This window comes from Alligator sinensis, unplaced genomic scaffold, assembly GCF_000455745.1.
Source record: "Alligator sinensis unplaced genomic scaffold, ASM45574v1 scaffold258_2, whole genome shotgun sequence".
Classification (NCBI taxonomy): domain Eukaryota; kingdom Metazoa; phylum Chordata; order Crocodylia; family Alligatoridae; genus Alligator; species Alligator sinensis.
The window spans coordinates 353,967-372,664 of record NW_005842398.1 but is presented as its reverse complement, the minus strand read 5'-3'; the positions used below and the strand labels follow the sequence as shown (position 1 = coordinate 372,664).

Below are 18,698 nucleotides of genomic sequence, written 5' to 3'. Positions count from 1 at the left end.
CACTCTTCCCTCGCTGCTGCGGTGGCAGGGCTGGAGCATGGCCCCGGAGGCAGAGCGGGGCAGGGAGTGGGGGTTATTCCCCCCTCTATTCCCTCTGCTCCTGGGGGTCTGCAGCTGGGTTCTGCCCACCCCCCTCCCTCCGGCTTCTGGCCCTTCTCTCTGGAATCTGGCCCTTCATAACGGGCATATTTCCCCAAGATGGTGTAACATGCTTAGTTCCCTGGCAAGGATGCGCATCATTTCTTAGGAGCAGTATGGAAGCTTGGAGGATTGTTTGTCTGCAGTCAGTTCCAAGGCTTTGTTTCACAGTTTTGATCATTTGGCATGGTGATAATTTAGATAGTAAAAATAAAATAAAATTACAAACAAGGCTTTATAAAAGTTGCACAAAAAATGAAAACCAAAGTAATACATTCTAACAGGATTGCTTTTTGATGGCAAATTTTATAGCAGTGAGAACTAGTTCTCAACTATCTTGAAAAGACACTGTCAGAATTATTCCAACTCTAAATAGCTTCAAAGTTTTATATTTGGACTGGAAACATGCTGCTTTTTCCACCTCTGTGTTTATTTTTAAGTCAATTATCAATGCAACGTATAATTAAAAAGAATACAGAGCCTGGTATAGGTTCCAAATGTAAACCAAGCTGTGCGCATGTATGATACTTAGTTTCAGGGTGGATGTACCACTGTTTGTGATAGAATCTGTGTTAAGTATTAAGTTTGTTTTAACTTCTCACCAGCTTAAAATGGTTTAAAAACAATGTATTATGATGGAAAAAGAAGCAAAATTCCTTTCAAAATGTCCACTTCCAAAAAAAGTGTCTTAATAATTCTATTTCATTTTTTTCACTCAAGTTCAGTTTAAAAGACCATGCAGGCATTCAGAGTCCTTTAGAGTTTGCACAGCTAGTTACTCTGCAAACTGCCAATTTCTTTAATATGGGAAATGTATGCATGTTGGAATGAGCTAATTTGGCCAATGGAATTTTATAACAAATGTACGAATGCTGTGGGTTTCCCTCTCTAGCCCCTTCCAGCAGAACTATAATTTGCAGAAATGAAAACAGTCTCTGGCTAGCTTTAGGCTTTTCTCAAAAACAGAAACAGTAGGGTTTGTCTGGCTGGGCCAGTTTCTTTACCACACACCTGGTGTATATCACTTTAAAAAATAAATTATGCCTCATTAAATTACAATTAAATGAAATCATGATCATTTGTTTTTCTGGAAGGAAGATGTTTTGCATATTGAAAGCCTAATTTGTTGCAGGTGACAAAAAGGCTGAACAGATTATTTAGTATCACTTTATTTTTTTTTTTATAATGTTGCTTGCTGGTTAGTTTGTGTATATTTTGGTAGCTTAAAATTATATTAGCGTAATCTTACTCTCAAGATGTTGTTGTTGTTGTTGTTGTTATATGTTCTGTCACTTGGCTATCTGTTTGACTTGGTTTACCAGTCTCTTCAATCTCAAAAAGAATTGGGATTTCTTCCTGAGTTTATTTCTCATTATTGGCCTTGCTGTTCAGGTCTCCATGAGCTACCAAGGTACTCATACCCTCATTTTCTGAGATTGGCTGAGCCCTCCTATAGCAATTTACAGTCAAATATTCCACTCAGTTATGGTGGTCTCAGTTGGTGTGAGGTTACCTCCATTGCTTGCATAAATCTAGTAACTTTGCATCCCTAAGCTGGTCATTTACACATGCAAATATCTGATTATCATATATAGTCAGTGACTATACTTAAAAGTAGCTGCTGGCCTACTCGTGCATATTTTTCTGGTTTACCCTTTAAAAATAGACCATAATTTCAGGCAGGCTGAGAGGAGGAAAGGAGAGAGTGGTGAGAGCTGTTCTGGAGTACGGTTCTATTCCCAGTAAATCCTTCCTCTTCCCCTCTCCCCACCTCCCCAAATATTCCTGAGGTTGGGGGGGGAGGAGAAGAAAAGAGCAATAGAAAGAAGTCCCCTAAACACAATATTTTGGAAACGAAACTTTTTTATCAAGTGTCCTAGAAACAGCCTGACAATGAAAAGTTTGGAGAACTTATACCATTGCCTTTTAGTTTTATATCCCTTCTGGAAGAAAGATACAGGGGCTTGATTATATCTACCTGGGAATGATAAATGGTTGAAATTTAAGCCTCAAGCTTATTCCTCTGGGACATCCCACTTTCAGTTAATCCCTTTCACAGCTTGCGAGTCTGGAAAACTTGGAAAGCATTATTATATCTCAAATAAATAATTAGAAATATTGCAACTGCAAGGTACATGATACCCTCTCTGACTGCAGAGGGTAACAGAAGCAAGTACCGGAGCCATTCCCATAGCAGCAGAGGTTCTTCAAACTTTTCTATACTGTAGGTTTGTTTCAGGAAACCCATTTACTCTTACACCTTCTCCTCACCGATCACCTGGCCTTACTCTTCTCCCTTTTGTAATCTAGTTCCATGCCTGTGCCAGCTGCAGCAGAGGACATGATAAACTAAGAAAAAAAAAGTTAGCCTTTTCCCCCACCCATGTAATGTGGCAGTTGAGAACATGTGACTAGGTAGTCGGGGGCTGCAGTAGTCTATGGACTACAGTTTGGAAGTTTCTGTGATAAACATTGTTCAGGCACATCTCTTCTGTGTGTATTCTGATAGTGTGAGCAGATACAAACATACATGGTACATGGTTGTCTTAAACCATGATCCAGTGAAGTACTTGGGCATGTGTATGGTGACATTTATTTCCAGGTAGTCAGTGGTGCCTAGTAAGTTTTATAATTGTGTTACCTTTGGCACATTGTTGGAGTTAGAATTTGCTAACTAATCCTTTCTTATGCCTAAATCCTGTTTACATTAGTGTCCTCTGCTGTACTGGCCATCTGCTGACATGCTGATTTTCTTAAAAAGTGGATGAATGTCACGTGCTAATTAGTACTTGTATTATGAGGCCCGTAGTATTTTGAAAGATGGAGCAAAAAAAGGGTTCAAGTAATTCCTGAAGATACCTTCTAAAGCTTTCAGGTTTGCTACATTTTCACCCATCAGAAAAAATTGTCCAGACTGAAGTAAATGGACTGTAAAAACAAACCCCAGCCAAACATTTTTCTTTATAAACCTCCTGCACTGTTTAAATGTCGGAACTAAATTTACCAAACTTGGCAGATTTGTAAAGATGAAATGGACTGCCAAGTGTTCCCAGCTTCAAGCGGAGAGAGGGGGAGAGCACTCTTAACAGCTCCTAAAATATTTGCAGGAGGCACCTGGCGGTAGTTGCAGTTTTGCTGTTCTACCCATGCTCCTACGTTCCTATCCAGAATCTCTGTGCTCAGATTGTTACTTCAGTACCCAAATAGGATATTCCCCCCAAAACTGACAGCCCCTAAATACAAACATTTTCCTACAAAATATCCTCTCTGGAGATTCCTTAAGAGTCTGATGTAGGTTCTCAGCATTGCAACCCAGCTGGCTGCACCAATTAAATACATACAACAACACGTGACTTGGCTTTTTTTAAAACATTTTTTGAACCAGGGATTGCTGTCAGAGATCCTGCGTAAAGAAGAAGACCCTAGGACAGCCTCCCAGTCCCTCCTGGTAAACTTGAGAGCAATGCAGAATTTCCTCAACCTGCCTGACTCAGAGCGGGATCGTATATATCAGGATGAGAGAGAGAGGAGTATGAACTCCAATGTGAGCATGGTGTCTTCTGCAGCCAGCAGCCCAAGTTCCTCCAGAACCCCCCAGGTAAGACGGGGCAGGGTCTGTTAGTTGTTTGGCGACGTGCAGATAGTTCTTGGAGAGAGTTCTTTTCAGTGTATTCCTAGTACCCAGTTGTGTCTTGGAAATGTCTTTTGTGGGGTTTTGGAGTTGCTGCAAAGAGGTGTTTATTGGATTATAGCAAGGCACTATAGCAATTCTAATGTTAATCAGTGTCATATACAAAGACTATAAGTATGTTAGTATGTGAAAGAATGTGCATGGGCTGCACATGCAGGCTAATAATGTATGTCCAGTGCTTGGATACTAAATGAATTGTGGAAAGAACCATGTTTATAACCTGTTTTATGTAGTCAGTGCCTCTGCTTTGTCCAATATAAGAGTTGATCTGGGAGGGAGGGTGTTGCATATGTCATGTGATTTTGTGGTGAATAAGTATGTGGCTGACAGTGGGTCATAGTGAATAAGATTCTCTTAAAAATAAATTTGTTCAGCATTCTACCTAGGAAATCAGAGTCATTTTAGAGTTTTACATTTGTAATCATTTAAAGCACAGAGATTTGAAGTGGGTGGGGTGTTGAGAGGGATGATTATCACTTACTATTTACCACCAAGGATCATCTCATTGATCTAGTTTCAGATTTCTGTAATTTTCTGCTAGTGCTCTGTTACCACCCACTTTCCTAACTACCGTATAGGATACTCATCTGCCACTAGAAGAACAGAACGTTGGCACTCATAGCAGCGTGTTCTCCCTTTTTCCCCAGCTGAAAACAATCGCAGACATACACACTTCTGAAAAGGAGCTGCACTTGGAAGGAGACTATGATTAAAGCAAGCTACTTTTAATATCATGTCATTTGCATATCTTTAGTTTGAAATTTCTAACTACAGATCCATGACAGCTCAATTACAGCATTTAACTCGATTCTAAATTTCATTAGTGTGTGGGTGTGTATAACTAACCATCCTGATTTAGGGACTTAAGTATTTTCTCATCTGCAGAACATCTGAGTTGTACATATATGTTATCTGTACTTTGATATTACTGAGTATATTTATATTGCAGATCTGTAGCTTGCATGCTACAACCCAGTTGCATGAAAAATGTCATAAAGATAGGGTTTTATTTGGTAGAAATAATTGATGTGGTTCAGGTGCACCCTGGTATTTTAATACACTTTATACCTATGAATTAGATAAAGGAATTCTGTAATTGAAGATAATATTCTAGCATATACTGCCAACACAAATTTTACACTGAATTTTGTGTTGCACACCCAAGTTGTTGGCATAACTCCTTATCTTCTAAGATACTGTGTAATGAAAAAGGGGATTTATTCTATCTCAGGGTTTTAGCACAGCATAGCAGCACTCTTCTATATTTTTCTGTCTTGCATTTAACAGCTTTTCTAACTCTATTGCAAATATACAGTTGGTCCAATAAAATCTATCACCTAAAGAAATCCTGTTTCTTGCATTTATGAATGCAAAGGCATAACTCATTCACATAACATTGAAACATACTAAAATCCACACCTAGTTTTAAATGTGGAAGGCAATGAATCTGGCTCTCTGGGCAGGTTTACATATGGCTCAGTGGACAGTAGAAGTTAGGAGGCCAGGGTACTGTCTCACAACCTGTTGGCCAAATCACTTCACTTCTGTGCCCCAGTCCCCATCTGTAAAGCAGAGACAGTGAAGTTTGTGGGATAAGTGGTGCTGGAAAATCCTAGTTATTATTATTAAAGTTTAAAGCAGCCCATTCTCACATTATTTTGACTTGAGTAATCCAGGAGGTTTGGGGTTTTTTCACATATTTGTTTTGTTCTTGAGCAACTACCATACTGTACAGCTCTATATATTCAGTGCTTGTCTCTTTTTGAGCCCAGTGGTTGAAATTCTCCACTCTTAAGAGGGACAGCATGATGTACACAAGTTAAATCCCATTTCAGCACCTTGCCAATTGAGAACCATGCTGTAGGAACTGCTGTGACAACTTGGACACCTCTAAAAATAAGGCTACTTATCAGCCAGAAGGTAGCACAGTAACTTTGCTTCCCATATGCATTGTATCAATTTGGGTGAAGCCAGTATCATCTTGATGTCCCATACAGTGATTCCAACAAGTATTGTCTCTCAAAGGAGATATTTAAATACCACAGTGATATACTTTGGAAAGAGCAAAGGTTCCTAAATAGGAAGAATTATACTGTCCTTTCAGGAATTATGCTTCAGTGCTAGAGACAGTGATTCAATGGCATTTTGAAAAATTGTTTCCATAGATACCAGTCTCTTGAGGCAGTACTTCCGGGAATGATTTTTCAGTGTGATGGGTAAAACGTGAGGGTATCAACTGATTCCGCTGTAAATACTAGCATAAGGGCAGCCCGGGAGGGAAAAGAAGTACAAGCTGTAACGGGCTGGAGAGTTACCCATCCATTGGTACCTCTGAACAGGGGATGAAGGTGTTTCCAGGTGTTATCTGTTATCAGGCAGGACCAGAATGACAGTGCCAAATTAATCTGGCAAAAAGATCTAAGGGCTTTGATGGTGGGAAGGGGGTGGCACGCATGTGGCTGTACCATTCAAGGGGGCTGGTGGAGATGCTATATGGATGGCCAGAAGGCAGCCTGTGCTCTTTGGAGAAGCAGGGCATTCCAGGAAAGCAGTATAGGGAACTTAAACTCTTGCTCAAAGACCACTGGAATAATTGGGAGTCCTAGACCTCTGGCTTCATTGGGCCATTAATGACATTTCTGCGGAAAGGAGAAGAGCAGAGCAAGAGGTATTGGAAGAGAATCACAAAAGAGGAGGTGAGGAAGCTCTTAGTGTCACAGATGCATTTGGTCAGTACTGTACAGCTAAAAATTCGCACCTTAGGTGAGTCTGAGCCAAACTCCCATTCTAATAAACCTAGGCTTGGGGAATGCCAGGTACAGTGGGCCATACCAAAGCCCAAGGCCTGAACACTTGCAGGCTTTGGGGGAAGTGTGGATGTGTACTGCTGCCTGAGCTCTGCTGGTCATGACCACTCCTTTCTCGAGCCCTTTGTGCCATCACAATTTATACTTGTGATGTTCGTCTTTTCTTTAAGGGGCTTCTCCAACCTGGTGCAGGCATTTGAGTGAGCAGTTTCAGAGGTAAAGCCCAATTTAGATCAGCTTTAATATCTGCTGTTTAGCCTCAGGTAGGTAAAGGAAATGTGGCATTCTGAAGGGCTGACAGGTTACCAAGCATCCTATGGTAAAATCACCAGTGAAAGGACACATAGCTCTCAGTTGGTGACTCGTCAATAAAGTCTTAGTGCTGCTGGGGGGTGCTTAAAATTAAAAAAAAAATAGTAGCAGTCTGCTGGATTGCATTGCTACAAACCTTTTAGGGTTAGCACAGCCTGGGAAAATGCTGGCATCCTCTGTTATTGTCCTTCATTTGTCAGAGAAGCTGATGGGAAATCATTAAATTAAAAGGAGTGCAGTGGAATACACAAAATCACAATATGAGTTTAGGAGACTGAGGCGGCACATCAAAGGCATGTCGAAGCCTGGCTTTATGAAATGATTTTTTTTTTTCATTTCCACTGATTTCCTAGGTGAAATTAGGTGACTGTCTGGCTAGCATAATGATGATAATGATGGGAAACCATACATACTCAAATGACATACATATAGCTTTAATAAAGGATGAGGAAGACTTGAGGGAGTGCATTAAATTGAGTAATAATTTATTATTTAGAGACCTCTACCCATTTACTCATTTTTTCTGGGAGAATTGGCTCTTCCTCCAAGGTACGCCATTTTTAGAAGGAAAAAAGGCACAGTTCCATAGATATGCTGCAGTTGCTGGCCAGCAGCACAAACTTAGGTGACTGCCTGCAGCTAAGGGCTCCAGTTACCTAGCCTGTCTTTGAGCTGTTCAACCAACATGCTGAGAGAGAGAGAGAGAGAGAGAGAGGGTTGACAGGGCCCTGTATGTCCTATAGGAATGCACTGCAATTATTTCCAATCACAATTAACCTGATTAGAATAATGGACAGGAAGTGTCCCTCTGTAGCTAATGCAGTTTGGCATCAGCTGACTGAAATCCTTTGATAATTTCTGCACAGATGGCTGGGCTGAAAGCAGCACTTTTTTAATTATTATTTTCATGGTCTCTTGGTAGGCCAAAACCTCGACACCAACAACAGACCTCCCCATTAAGGTGGAAGGCGCCAACGTCAACATCACAGCTGCCATTTATGATGAGATCCAACAGGAGATGAAAAGGGCCAAGGTGTCTCAGGCCCTGTTTGCCAAAGTGGCTGCCAATAAAAGTCAGGTGAGTGGTTTTTTAAAGGAGCAAATTCTGGGGCTGGAATTAGACCCATCTCTTCCTCCTACCAATAAAAATACATCTGTTCCTACAATAATAAAAATAATCATCTCTGGGGAACCTGTCGTGGTTTGGCTTAACCTCCTGAATGGTTTCCTTTTCCTTTTAAAATAGGATGGAAAAGGGATCTGCTCTCAATCCAGTTTAATATATATTTATATACATTGTATCTAATGGGCCCTCTCTCTGAGGCACCCACACACCTTTTCCAACTGTGATATGTAACCTAAGCTTTCTGGTAGTAGGACAAGGACCCTCCAAAATGTTGGCATCCTCATTTGGCAGGTAAATTATTTGTTTTCTTAAATAATTAATTCTGGAAAACTGAAAGGAAATGGCAGGTCGGGCAGGTGTTTCTCTTTTGCATGCTATATATACTCTGTAAAGTATTGCCTTATAAATAATTTACCCTCTGTCCCTGTTATTTGTGCGAAGTGTGTCTGTGTGTGTGTGCGTGTGTGTGTCTGTGCACACATGCATTCAGGGGATATTACAGTTAAATCACTTGGACAAGCTTTTATCTTGGATGTTAAAAAAATATGCAGAGGAACCTTGATTTGGGGGCTAAAATTCTTGAAGGAATCAGCTAAATGGAAATGTTATCCCCCTGGCAGGGGGTTGTTGTGGTGAGGATGGTAAACAGAATTTGATGCAAGGACAGTGAGCGTCTTGGTTACTGTTAAAAGGGGCCATTAAATCTATATCAAAGGAGCAGTTTCTGGCCCTGTGTGTAAGTGACCCTATTTTGTTATGAGACAGCGTGTGTGTGTGTGTGTGAGAGAGAGAGAGAGAGAGAGAGAGCTGTACACACACTCTTTGATATGTATTTTTATTTTCCTTCAGACAAGGAACAGTATTGTATGGCATTAAAACTGAAGTAAAATGACTGTGAAAAAAAACCTGAAAGGCATTTAAAGCTTGCTGATGCATGTGTAGGAGATAGCCTTACATTGTAACTCCTGGTGCCATGGCAAGGGCTATCTGATTCTTTCTCTTCTCTTTCTTGCTACCATCTTAAATATTATTTAGCTTTGTCCTGCACTTTCCTTTACTGAGGGGCATGGGTTACAGCTTACAAAAAAACAAAAACCCAGGCAAAGTATGAAATACATAAAAGAAAAATACCATGGAACCCTCTTAAACTGTTAAATGCATAAAAATCTCATGTACCACATGGCAAAATATAATGAGAACTGGAGCTGTTAAACGAATAAAGCTGTTAAAAGCATAATGCCACTTGGCACAACTACTGTGCATTTAACGGTTTTCCACTGTGTAATAAATGACATATGTGGTAAACGTGCAGTAAATATTAAAACTGCACAATTGATTTTGCAAACGTGCCCCTTATTCTTTACTTCATGCAGGTATCAATGTTCCACACGCACTCCGGACTGGACAGTTTTTAATAAGGAGTTTTTAGCACAGAGTGCCAGTCTCACTGAGGTTTGGCTCCAAATTGCCTGCAAGCTTCCTGTCATTTTACCTAGAGAATTCTTGAGAGAGAGAGAAAAGGGCTGAACCACCCAAAAATAATTTGGGTGGCTTGCTAGTTTCAGTGTATGTCTATCCAAGTTCCCAGACTAAGCTGGAGCTGAGCTCTACCATGACAGAACTGAGCACCAGCAAAACAGAATTTAGTTCTTTGCTCTTTCACTTGAAAATGACAAAATGAAGGAGAGTTTCCAAGCATGAAGCAGAAGGTTAAAAGGGGGTTCCATGAATGCTGTTGTTTAAACAGGCTTAAATTAAATTTGTTTTAATTCTTCCATCAGCAGCCAGTACCAAAATGTGATTTATTTATTTATTTATTTAGTTAGTTAGTTTTTTGAGCTGCCACTTTTTTTTCACTGTCCTGGCAAGGCAGTGCTGACTCCATGATGCCCAGCATTTACCAGATTGAGATGTCACAGCTCTGTACTGATGTATGAAAGTGGCTTATGTGGACATTGGGATCCAGGGACAAGCAGCAGTCATTGAAATACAACAACGTTGAACCTCCTCATTTACTTAAAGTCCATTTACATGCCCCTAACCTGGATCCATGCTCCTCCATGGCTGATGTGACATCAGTGTGTAGTGCATAGTGGTTATGGAGTGAAAGTAAGCTGGCCAGGAGAAATAGAGAAACAACTGATGCAGCCTCCTACATCTCTCTGGGGCACTCAGCACAAAGTTTATTTTATGGTTCATTTAATAACTGTCAACAGGATTTCTAAAGTTTTTCATATATCTTGCTCTCATTTGTAGAAGCTGGGGATTTTACCATTGACTTCAGTGAGTGTAGGTTTATGCCACATAGTATTCCAGAAAATCCTATCCATTATTTTCAGAGGGAATACAATTTGAAAGAGAGAAGAAGAAAACGAGTCTGGTTGCACTCTTATTTTTCTTGGTGTTTGACCTGATATTTGATTTGCTTGCAGCACTGCATAAAGCTCGACTCCACTTCACCATTCCTTACTGCTCAGGGAACAATCCTGGTGACTATTAAAGTTTCCACATCATTGTTTGCTGTCATTCATCAACAATAACACACATTACTGTGAGATCGTCCCAGTTTTTATTAAGAATGAATACAGCACAGGGATATTTTGACATTAAAAAAAAAAATCCTTACCATTGGATTGTACTTCATCTCACACTCTCAGGCCAATGTCAGGGAGAGGTGGAGCTTTATTTCTTCTGATCTCTTACAGGAAAGGGTAGAGGAGAACCCCTTGAAAAGCAGCTGCTGTAATTGGGATTATCCACTAATAGAATGTATTAGCTTCTAGTCTGATAACCATCCATTTCTGTTCTTAAATCCCATTGCAGATAGGTTTAACAGCTTTAAAGCCTTGAGGTGCCTTAGGAACCAAGAACACAAATCATAGTGTTTATTTGGAAATCAAGGCATATAAAAGTATAGGGCTTCAAATAGATATTGAGGTAATAGTGATGGCCTCCCTTAAAACATTTAACCCCAAATAGTCTCAGTCCTGCATTAATCTCAGACCTGCTGCTTATTTATCATTTATGTTCTTTTGCTGTTTAAAGCCAAGCATGGATTTTTCTGAAGTTTTGTATGCCTACAAGTCCCACTGAAGCCAAGAAGAACTGTTAGGTGTTCAGCACCTGAGACATTCAGGCTGCCCATCTGTTACCCTATAAATGTAAATTGTTCCATCAGTTGTTCCAAGTATAGCCAGTTGACATAGGTGTTCCTGCCTCAGGGAGGCTTTCTGAGTTCAGGTGTAGAAACCTTAGGTTTTGTGCGTTTATATTGTGTTCCCAAGTGCACCAGGCTGAACCTCACTGCAAGTGGATTTGGGCCCCAGGCTATATTTTTCAAGATTTTTTTTTCTTAGGTTTTATTTGTGAGGAAAAATAATGCATTCAATTATCTTAAAGAGAATGTTGTTCAGTGGGTTGGATGTCTCAAGAGTTTGGCAATGGGACCAAGAACATTTCACTGGTAGGTCACTAGTTTAAATCTGGCCCATATTAATCTGCAAGTCAATGGGAGAAATGTCCTGTGCTGAATAGTGGGCTCTATCAGATGACCTGGCTTCTACTCCCAGTTCTGCTACTATATGCTGGTATGATTTTGATTAAGTTACTTCACCTCTCTTTCTTTTCCTCCTCCTTTAAAACAGGAATAATGATGCCCTTCTTCCTTGTAGGCCAGGGATTGTGTGGACATGTATGGACATATAGTTGTGTAAACTATATAGTCTTCAATAAAAAATGTTTCTCCAGAGCAAGGGAAGTATAAGCGCAGAGAAGTTTGTTGTGCTGTTTGGGGTTGTACTTGTGCTGTGGATAAGTTGAAGGCGTTGCCCTCTGAGACTGTTGCCTAGGTGCCCTTATGTCCTTGTACTTCATTCATACTTAAAACACCTTGAAATAAAAATTCTTACTCAAGAGACTTGAATTTGCTGTCATTTAAACTAGCAGAATGGAGGTTTGACTCTGAGCTGTACCTGATAGCTAGGAGTTCTGCTAAATGTGGAATCGGGCTCAACCCATTTATATACAGTAGATTCTGCTTTATTGCATAATGGTTACTTCCAAATTTCAGTTATTTGTATACTTTCCCAAAGGCGGAAACATTTGCTTTGTAACATTTTGCCTCGTTATTTTCAAATCATCTTTTAGTATGTTCCTGTTTATTGCATAGGCTGATGCTAGTAAAGGAAAACTTGGCTTATTTAACCAAATAACACAAAAATTGAACACTTCATGGAAAGAGAGTTCTGCTTGTAACAGACAACTTATTATCATGTTTCAAATTATGAAACAGTTTTGTGATCTGATGAATGATTAAACTTTGCTGTTTTAAATGAATAAGCACCTTTTGAGGTATACACATCAGGTTTCCTGTCATTAACTGCTATATCAGCCATGTTAGAGCATTCCATCAGTAGCATGTCTAAGAGCATGTTGTTTGTGAGATTTTTCTCTACACTGTTTACACAGTCAAGTGCAAGGACACAATGGGGTACAATATGTGATTGAACAACAGTTGCTGTAATTTTCAGTTTATTTGCCACAGATCCTTAAGAGATGACAAACAATGTGTAGAGTGACTTTCAGTGCATTGCCACATTATGATTAGGAATTATGTTACCCATTTCCAGGCTTTTTTCCCTTTTCTGTTTATTTGCATATCCTGCTTATTTACATAATTGTGTTAGTGGTGATTATGGGAATAACAGAGTGTATTCACACTGTTTTTTTTAAAACAAAAATTGAAAAAGACAAATAAAAAAACCTAAGCTAGTATGGTTGAGAGAACCTAGTGAGGTAAGGAAACTGTTCTAGCCCATGCTGCGATTCTCTTTCCCATACCATACCATAACCCACCTTGTCCCTTGCCGCCTTGCTAGGAGCTATTTTGAAGGTGTGTAATCAGCAGTTTTTGTGCTCTGGATGGTGGCAGCTGTGGCTGGGGTGGCAGTAGTTACTACCACCATTCTTGCATTCCCTATAAACTGGTACCCAGGGCTGGTACCTTGCTCACTCACCCTTAGTTACACTACTGCTATTTAGTAAGCAGTTAGCAGTCTGGCAAGGATAGGTTGGCTGAAAGGCACAGACTGAGAATCTATACTACATGACAAGCAATAAAACTTGTACTGTAAGGATCACAACTTTGTTTTTTGTCATTGTCTTTTTTGTTTTCTGGTTTTGATTCCTGTTTAGCAAGGTCATTTTTTCCTCATTTATAGAATCATGAATCTTTTTTTGTATCCCATAATTGTTTAGCATCTAGCTAGCTGTAGAAGATGAAAAAAGCGTAAAGCTTTGGAAAGGCATGATTTAAGGACAAAAGTACAGTGCTACTGAAGACTGTACTTTGAGTCATAGGCTTAGAGGATACATGTATAGAGGTGCATATAAACGCATCTAAATAAAATATTCCTCATCACTGTAGTGTCTGACTATACTTTATGATGCTTATGAATATCTGTATCCGTTGAACTCCTATATGACTCAGATTTTGATATTATTACTACTTTATACAGCATCAAAGTTCCCCATGGCAAATACAGAAAGTCAAGATCCTCCTCCAGTGAGCTAAAATCTTTCTGAAATAACTTTAGGCACCAGTATCTTCTCTACAGTTTTGTTGAAGATATTGTTTTGCTCTTTTCCCTTTTATGATCTGTAAATAATATGCACACACACAATCTTTTAATACCTCTTTAATGTGAAAAGCTTTAAAAATAAGTTGTTTTCAATAATCTCGGAATATGCCAGCATTTTATACAGTTACTAGATGAAGCTAGTGAGGAACGGATCTCAGTGAAATGGCTCATAATTAGTAAACATTTTGAAAGAGGAAAAAATACTAATCATTTTAGTTAGTAAATTTAAGGCTTGAAATTATTAACTTTGAATTGTAACAAAATGCTCGGTCTAAAAGTTTAGTTGACCCCATCCTCAAGAATTCACTGACGCTCATGACAGAACTCTCCAATATAGTTAGTTTTTATCCATTTCAGTTTTCGTGATTAGCTTCTCTTGAATCATTAGGGGGTTTATTTTAATAGACACTTATTGGATTCATGGAAAGTGAGTTGGCGACTAAGTAACAAGAGCTGAATATTATTTGGCTCATTTCATACTGTAGAAGATCCCCAGCTGATGGAAGAGAAGACAACCTTCTGCCCCTCTGAAAATTTATGCAGGGCACTTCAGGTGATTCTGTGTAGAAAGCATTCTTTCCATGGCTAACAGTGAAACCTTTTTTTCAGATCTTTCAAGACATACATCAAATGTTGCTTTTTTTTTTGTCACATATGTTGACATTTTCTGCACTGATCATGTGGGTGAGAAAATGGCCTTTTACATTTATTTTCAGAGGAAACTTGAATCACTCTTACTAAAAACTCTTTATTGGCCTACTCATGCATTCACTGGAATCCCTTGAAAATGTCACCACAGAATATCTTTAAATTATATATATATATGTTTTAATTCAAACACAGGGAAGCCCAAGGTCAGTTGAATTACCTTCCCACCATACAGTCCTATCAGTATTGATAGTGTGTCAGTATGCAGCCCAGCCAAATATGCTGTGTCTGAGTAAGTTTTATTGGGCAGCCAGGTGTAATGTCAGCAGACAAACTTCTATGAAAGTAACCGATGGTCTAAAGACCAGTGTATTTAAGTCCAGACTTTTCCCTAAAATTTTTCATAATTGAATATTAAGTAGTTCTTATATAGATTACAACCAGGGCTCTGACTGGGAGAATCAGGATATGTGAATGAATCCTCTAAAGGCTTTTTAAATGTAGTCTTCCCTTCCTCTGATCTCTCTGGCTGTGACTTTTCCGAATCTCCCTCTGCCTTTCCCATGCTGTGTTAAGTATTAGAAAAGTAAAAGGGTCAAGCTGCCAAAAGGAGATCGATGATATGTGACAGAATGTGGCTTGTATGTGTTGCACCAACTAACCATCCCTCAAGGGGTTTCTAAGTACACCATGCCTAAATGTTTTAGTGTAGTAAGCATACTGCTCCTTTAGACAGCATAAAAAGCACAGTGAGAGAGCCTCCTGTAGGCTTTTTCTTGTTTTGCAATGGAAAATGTATTTGATTAGGAGAAAGAGTTTAAAAATGGAATGTTAATATATTATTTGTTTTATCAAATACAAATGCTTTGAAAATGTTTATCTTCTCTGATTAGCATGACAAAAATAGAAGTCAGCTTTCCCCTGCATTTCCTTTTAATAAGATAGATTGCGCAGCCTCGTAAATGCAAATTTAGGTTTTGGGGTGAAAGTACAGAAGCGATGAACAGAATTCCTTGGGTAGCACAAGCACTGGGTGTGCCTGACTTTGGAGCGGAGCTCCCTTTTAATTTTGATGTTTTTCTTCCTTTTATTTTTAATGGAAGATATTCTAGTTAAAGAAGTTCAGAAGCAGACATTATGGGCCAGATTCTACCACTCAGTGACTTATATTAGACTTCCCTGGCAACTCCATTACAATCCATAGGGCTGCTTGTATGGTAGACTTTTACTGAACATATCATGAGTAGCAGGGTCAGAAACTGAATCAAATATTTCTGTGAGTGGCATGTAATTCTTCAGGCTCTGAATAGGTTTATGTAAACTGGATTCACCTGCAAGTATATTGAAATCAGCCCAAATATTATGCAGAAGGTAAGGGAAATGAGGTTAGGGTAGAATCGCTTTTGTTTTTTTCCTCCTTCATACTCTAGCTATGAATGAAAATTGGTGTGAACTGTTGTATCCCTTTGAACTTCTGCCTATATCAGCATTTCTGAAATAAATAATTCTTTTGGAAAACTCCATGTAACATGTACACAATTTAAAAAAAAAAAAAAAAGGAAAAAACAAAAAACCCCCAAAAGACCTAACTTAAGATTTTTAACAGTAAAAGGAGATTTGTTTATTAATAATTCATGAGTTCTCATTGAACATGCACGAAGAAACGGTGCTATTCAATAGAGAATACTGTCATCTGTCACTGTTTTATTTGACATTTACACTTTTTTTTTTTGCCTGGTACTGCAAAACTTTCTTGGATGGCATGTTAAGATTATTTAAATAATAATAATAATAATAATAATAAAAAAAAAATCCTATGCAGGCTTCTCATCTTTACCTAGAAGGGGTTTCTTGCATTTTTAAAGGGTATCTGAGTAGTGACGGTTAAGTCTTTTCTCTCATATTAGCTGGATTACCACCTAATAACAGATACTGTAGATGAACAGATAGAGTCCTGAATATATGGGCAAGTAAATGAATGGTTGAATAAATAGGTGGAGGAATAGAAGAGAGAGTGGAAGGATAGATTTGATGTGGATAAGTGTACAAATGCACAGAATGTGTTTGGGGGGAGAACAAATAATGGCTGTTGTGAAGAAAGCTGACACAAATAAATTGCCACTGCTGATGCAAAATAAATGTTTATAAATGGCATCAGAGGGAGATCCACTAGAATAAAATGTGAGTATAAACAGGGCATTTAGCACAATGACAATTCAGAGTTAGGCGCACCTTGCAATTTCTTGCTAATATTAGACTCATGAAAATCTTTCTGCTCTGTAGGTTAGTTATTATTTATAAAAATCACAGAACCAGCTGATACATTCATAAGCTAATTATTGTAGCAGCTGGGTACACATGGTGCAATATGTCTGAGGCTGTGAAGTATCACAGATTTCTTGGGGCCTGCTGTGGCGGGGGGTGTGTTGTTGAAGGCTAGATCCCTTAATCTGATCAGCCAAGCAGATACTTTGTGGGGAAACTGGATTAATATTCCTCTAAATACCATGAATGTGCTTCACCTTCAGAACTGGGCTCCCATAAACGTGCCATTAGCTTATCTCCTTTGGGGAATTGAGAAGTTCTCAGGTGTCCTCAGGATGACAGGCCCTTTGCCTGGTGCCTCCCTTTGCCAGAAATTAATTTGGTTTGCTCATGTCTGCACACATGGTCACACTGCAGTCTAATCTTTTCCCTAATAGCTCCAAGGTCAGGACCTCGCGTGTTGCTGGGCAAATTGAGCACTATACTTCTTAAAGACTAATGACAGAGAGCACGCAGTCCATATTGAAGCCTGTAGTGTTGCTCTAAGTGATTGTAATGAGTGTAGATTATAACAGTGCATATAAATCAAAATACTGCAGTGAATGTTTTGCTAGGCATTCCAAGTGTCATAAGTGAAGATGGTACCACTCAGCTGTCACCTGTCTCATTTCAAGCTGAGGCTTCCCACAATGCAACTCATTCCTCAATCAGAACAGCAGGTGTTGTGTTCCTTAAGGTCTGGATCCCTCAGAACTCCATTTTTTAGCAGATGTAGGTTTTTGTTTTTATTTTCTGTTAAATGATTGGTCTTCGTGCTACAGCATCCCTTGAGAGATGTTAAACATACCTGCTTGAAACATTTGAAAGAGTTCAGTTGGAGACTTATTCAGATCAGTGAAAAGGATAGAGAAATAAGAGCTTATTTTTTCCACAGATGGTTTATTTTCCATTTCAAAAATAATTTCTTTTATACAAAGGAACCCCTGAGAAAACACTTCGGGGCTGAGAGATTTTTTTTCTTCTCCCTCTTTTTTGAGAGAGAGGGACTGGTTCGTTCTTTCTCTCTGTCTCTCAAAAGGGTGCAGGGGGGTGTGTGGGGGGAGTGAGGGGTGGGGGGGGGGGGGGCAGCATTTTCTTAGAAATTCAGTTATCCCTCAGCTCTGTGGTTGGCCAAATACCTAATAAAATACTTTTAAAAATATATTTTCTAAGTAAATGATTAGATATCTTGTTTTCCTCCCCCCCCAGTTTATTGCAAGAAAAGATCAGGTCTGCACAAATGTGGCCTCTCACTTGTAAAAACAAGGCAGTGTTGTGTTACAGATTAGTTTATAAATCCCCAGTGGCTTCACAGTTCAGTGCCTACAGCTGCTGCAGATGGGCCTGGGTTTTTGTCTCTTCGCTGTGCTGCAGCCGGCAGTTGAAGGAGAAAATGGAATGATCAGGTTATTAACATGTAGGCCGTGAGGAAGAGGCTGCACAATGAGAACAGCTGGTGTTGCTGTCTTGGCTGATGCAGCGGAGATAATCAAATCTTGCCTTTTTTTTGGGTAAAGGCAGAAGACACAGTGGAGAGTTAGACAAACAACGGCTTATGATATTATATGGGGGTTTTATAATGCACTTTAGGAGTTGTCATTGGCTTACAAGTTGTTATACAAAAAATCTTCCCTTTATAGGAGTGACTTGATGGGCCTTTAATGAACCTGTCTGTTGAGCTTTTGTCAGTTACCATTTGGAAAAATACTACTTGGGCTACTTTCTCTTTCAACATTGAACAGTTACTGCTGATCTATCTACCTTTTAGGTATTTTAAGGTGCCAATTTAAATGGTGTCTAAACATTTCGCCGTAGCTTGGAAATGATGGGTTATAAAGCTACTAGGTAAAATATTATGACAAGAGTCAGTTAGCTGCGTTGACAGCAGCCTCGGCATTATTTTCATATATTCCATCATTTGCATTGCATTTTCTCTCTCACAGGCACAAGAAAAGAATGATATCCTCAGTGCTAAGTAGGAAGCATCTGCCTGCAGGTGTGAACTGAGCCAACTTTCACATCCTTGTAGGATC

At 39.3% G+C, this 18,698-nt stretch overlaps 1 protein-coding gene across 5 annotated transcripts in view; it reads left to right on the top strand.

Moving 5' to 3' along the window:
- The window catches only part of SATB2 (SATB homeobox 2), a 168,116-nt gene that overhangs the window by 115,844 nt on the left and 33,574 nt on the right, over nt 1-18,698 (top strand). For 4 of the 5 annotated variants that reach the window (XM_006029768.3, XM_025211268.1, XM_025211266.1 and 1 more), the window contains exons 7-8: nt 3,524-3,736; nt 7,871-8,026. In XM_006029768.3, the coding sequence (XP_006029830.1) occupies nt 3,524-3,736; nt 7,871-8,026 (369 nt within the window). The remainder of the gene's footprint in view (nt 1-3,523; nt 3,737-7,870; nt 8,027-18,698) is intronic. The other variant, XM_025211265.1, reaches the window with a different exon arrangement.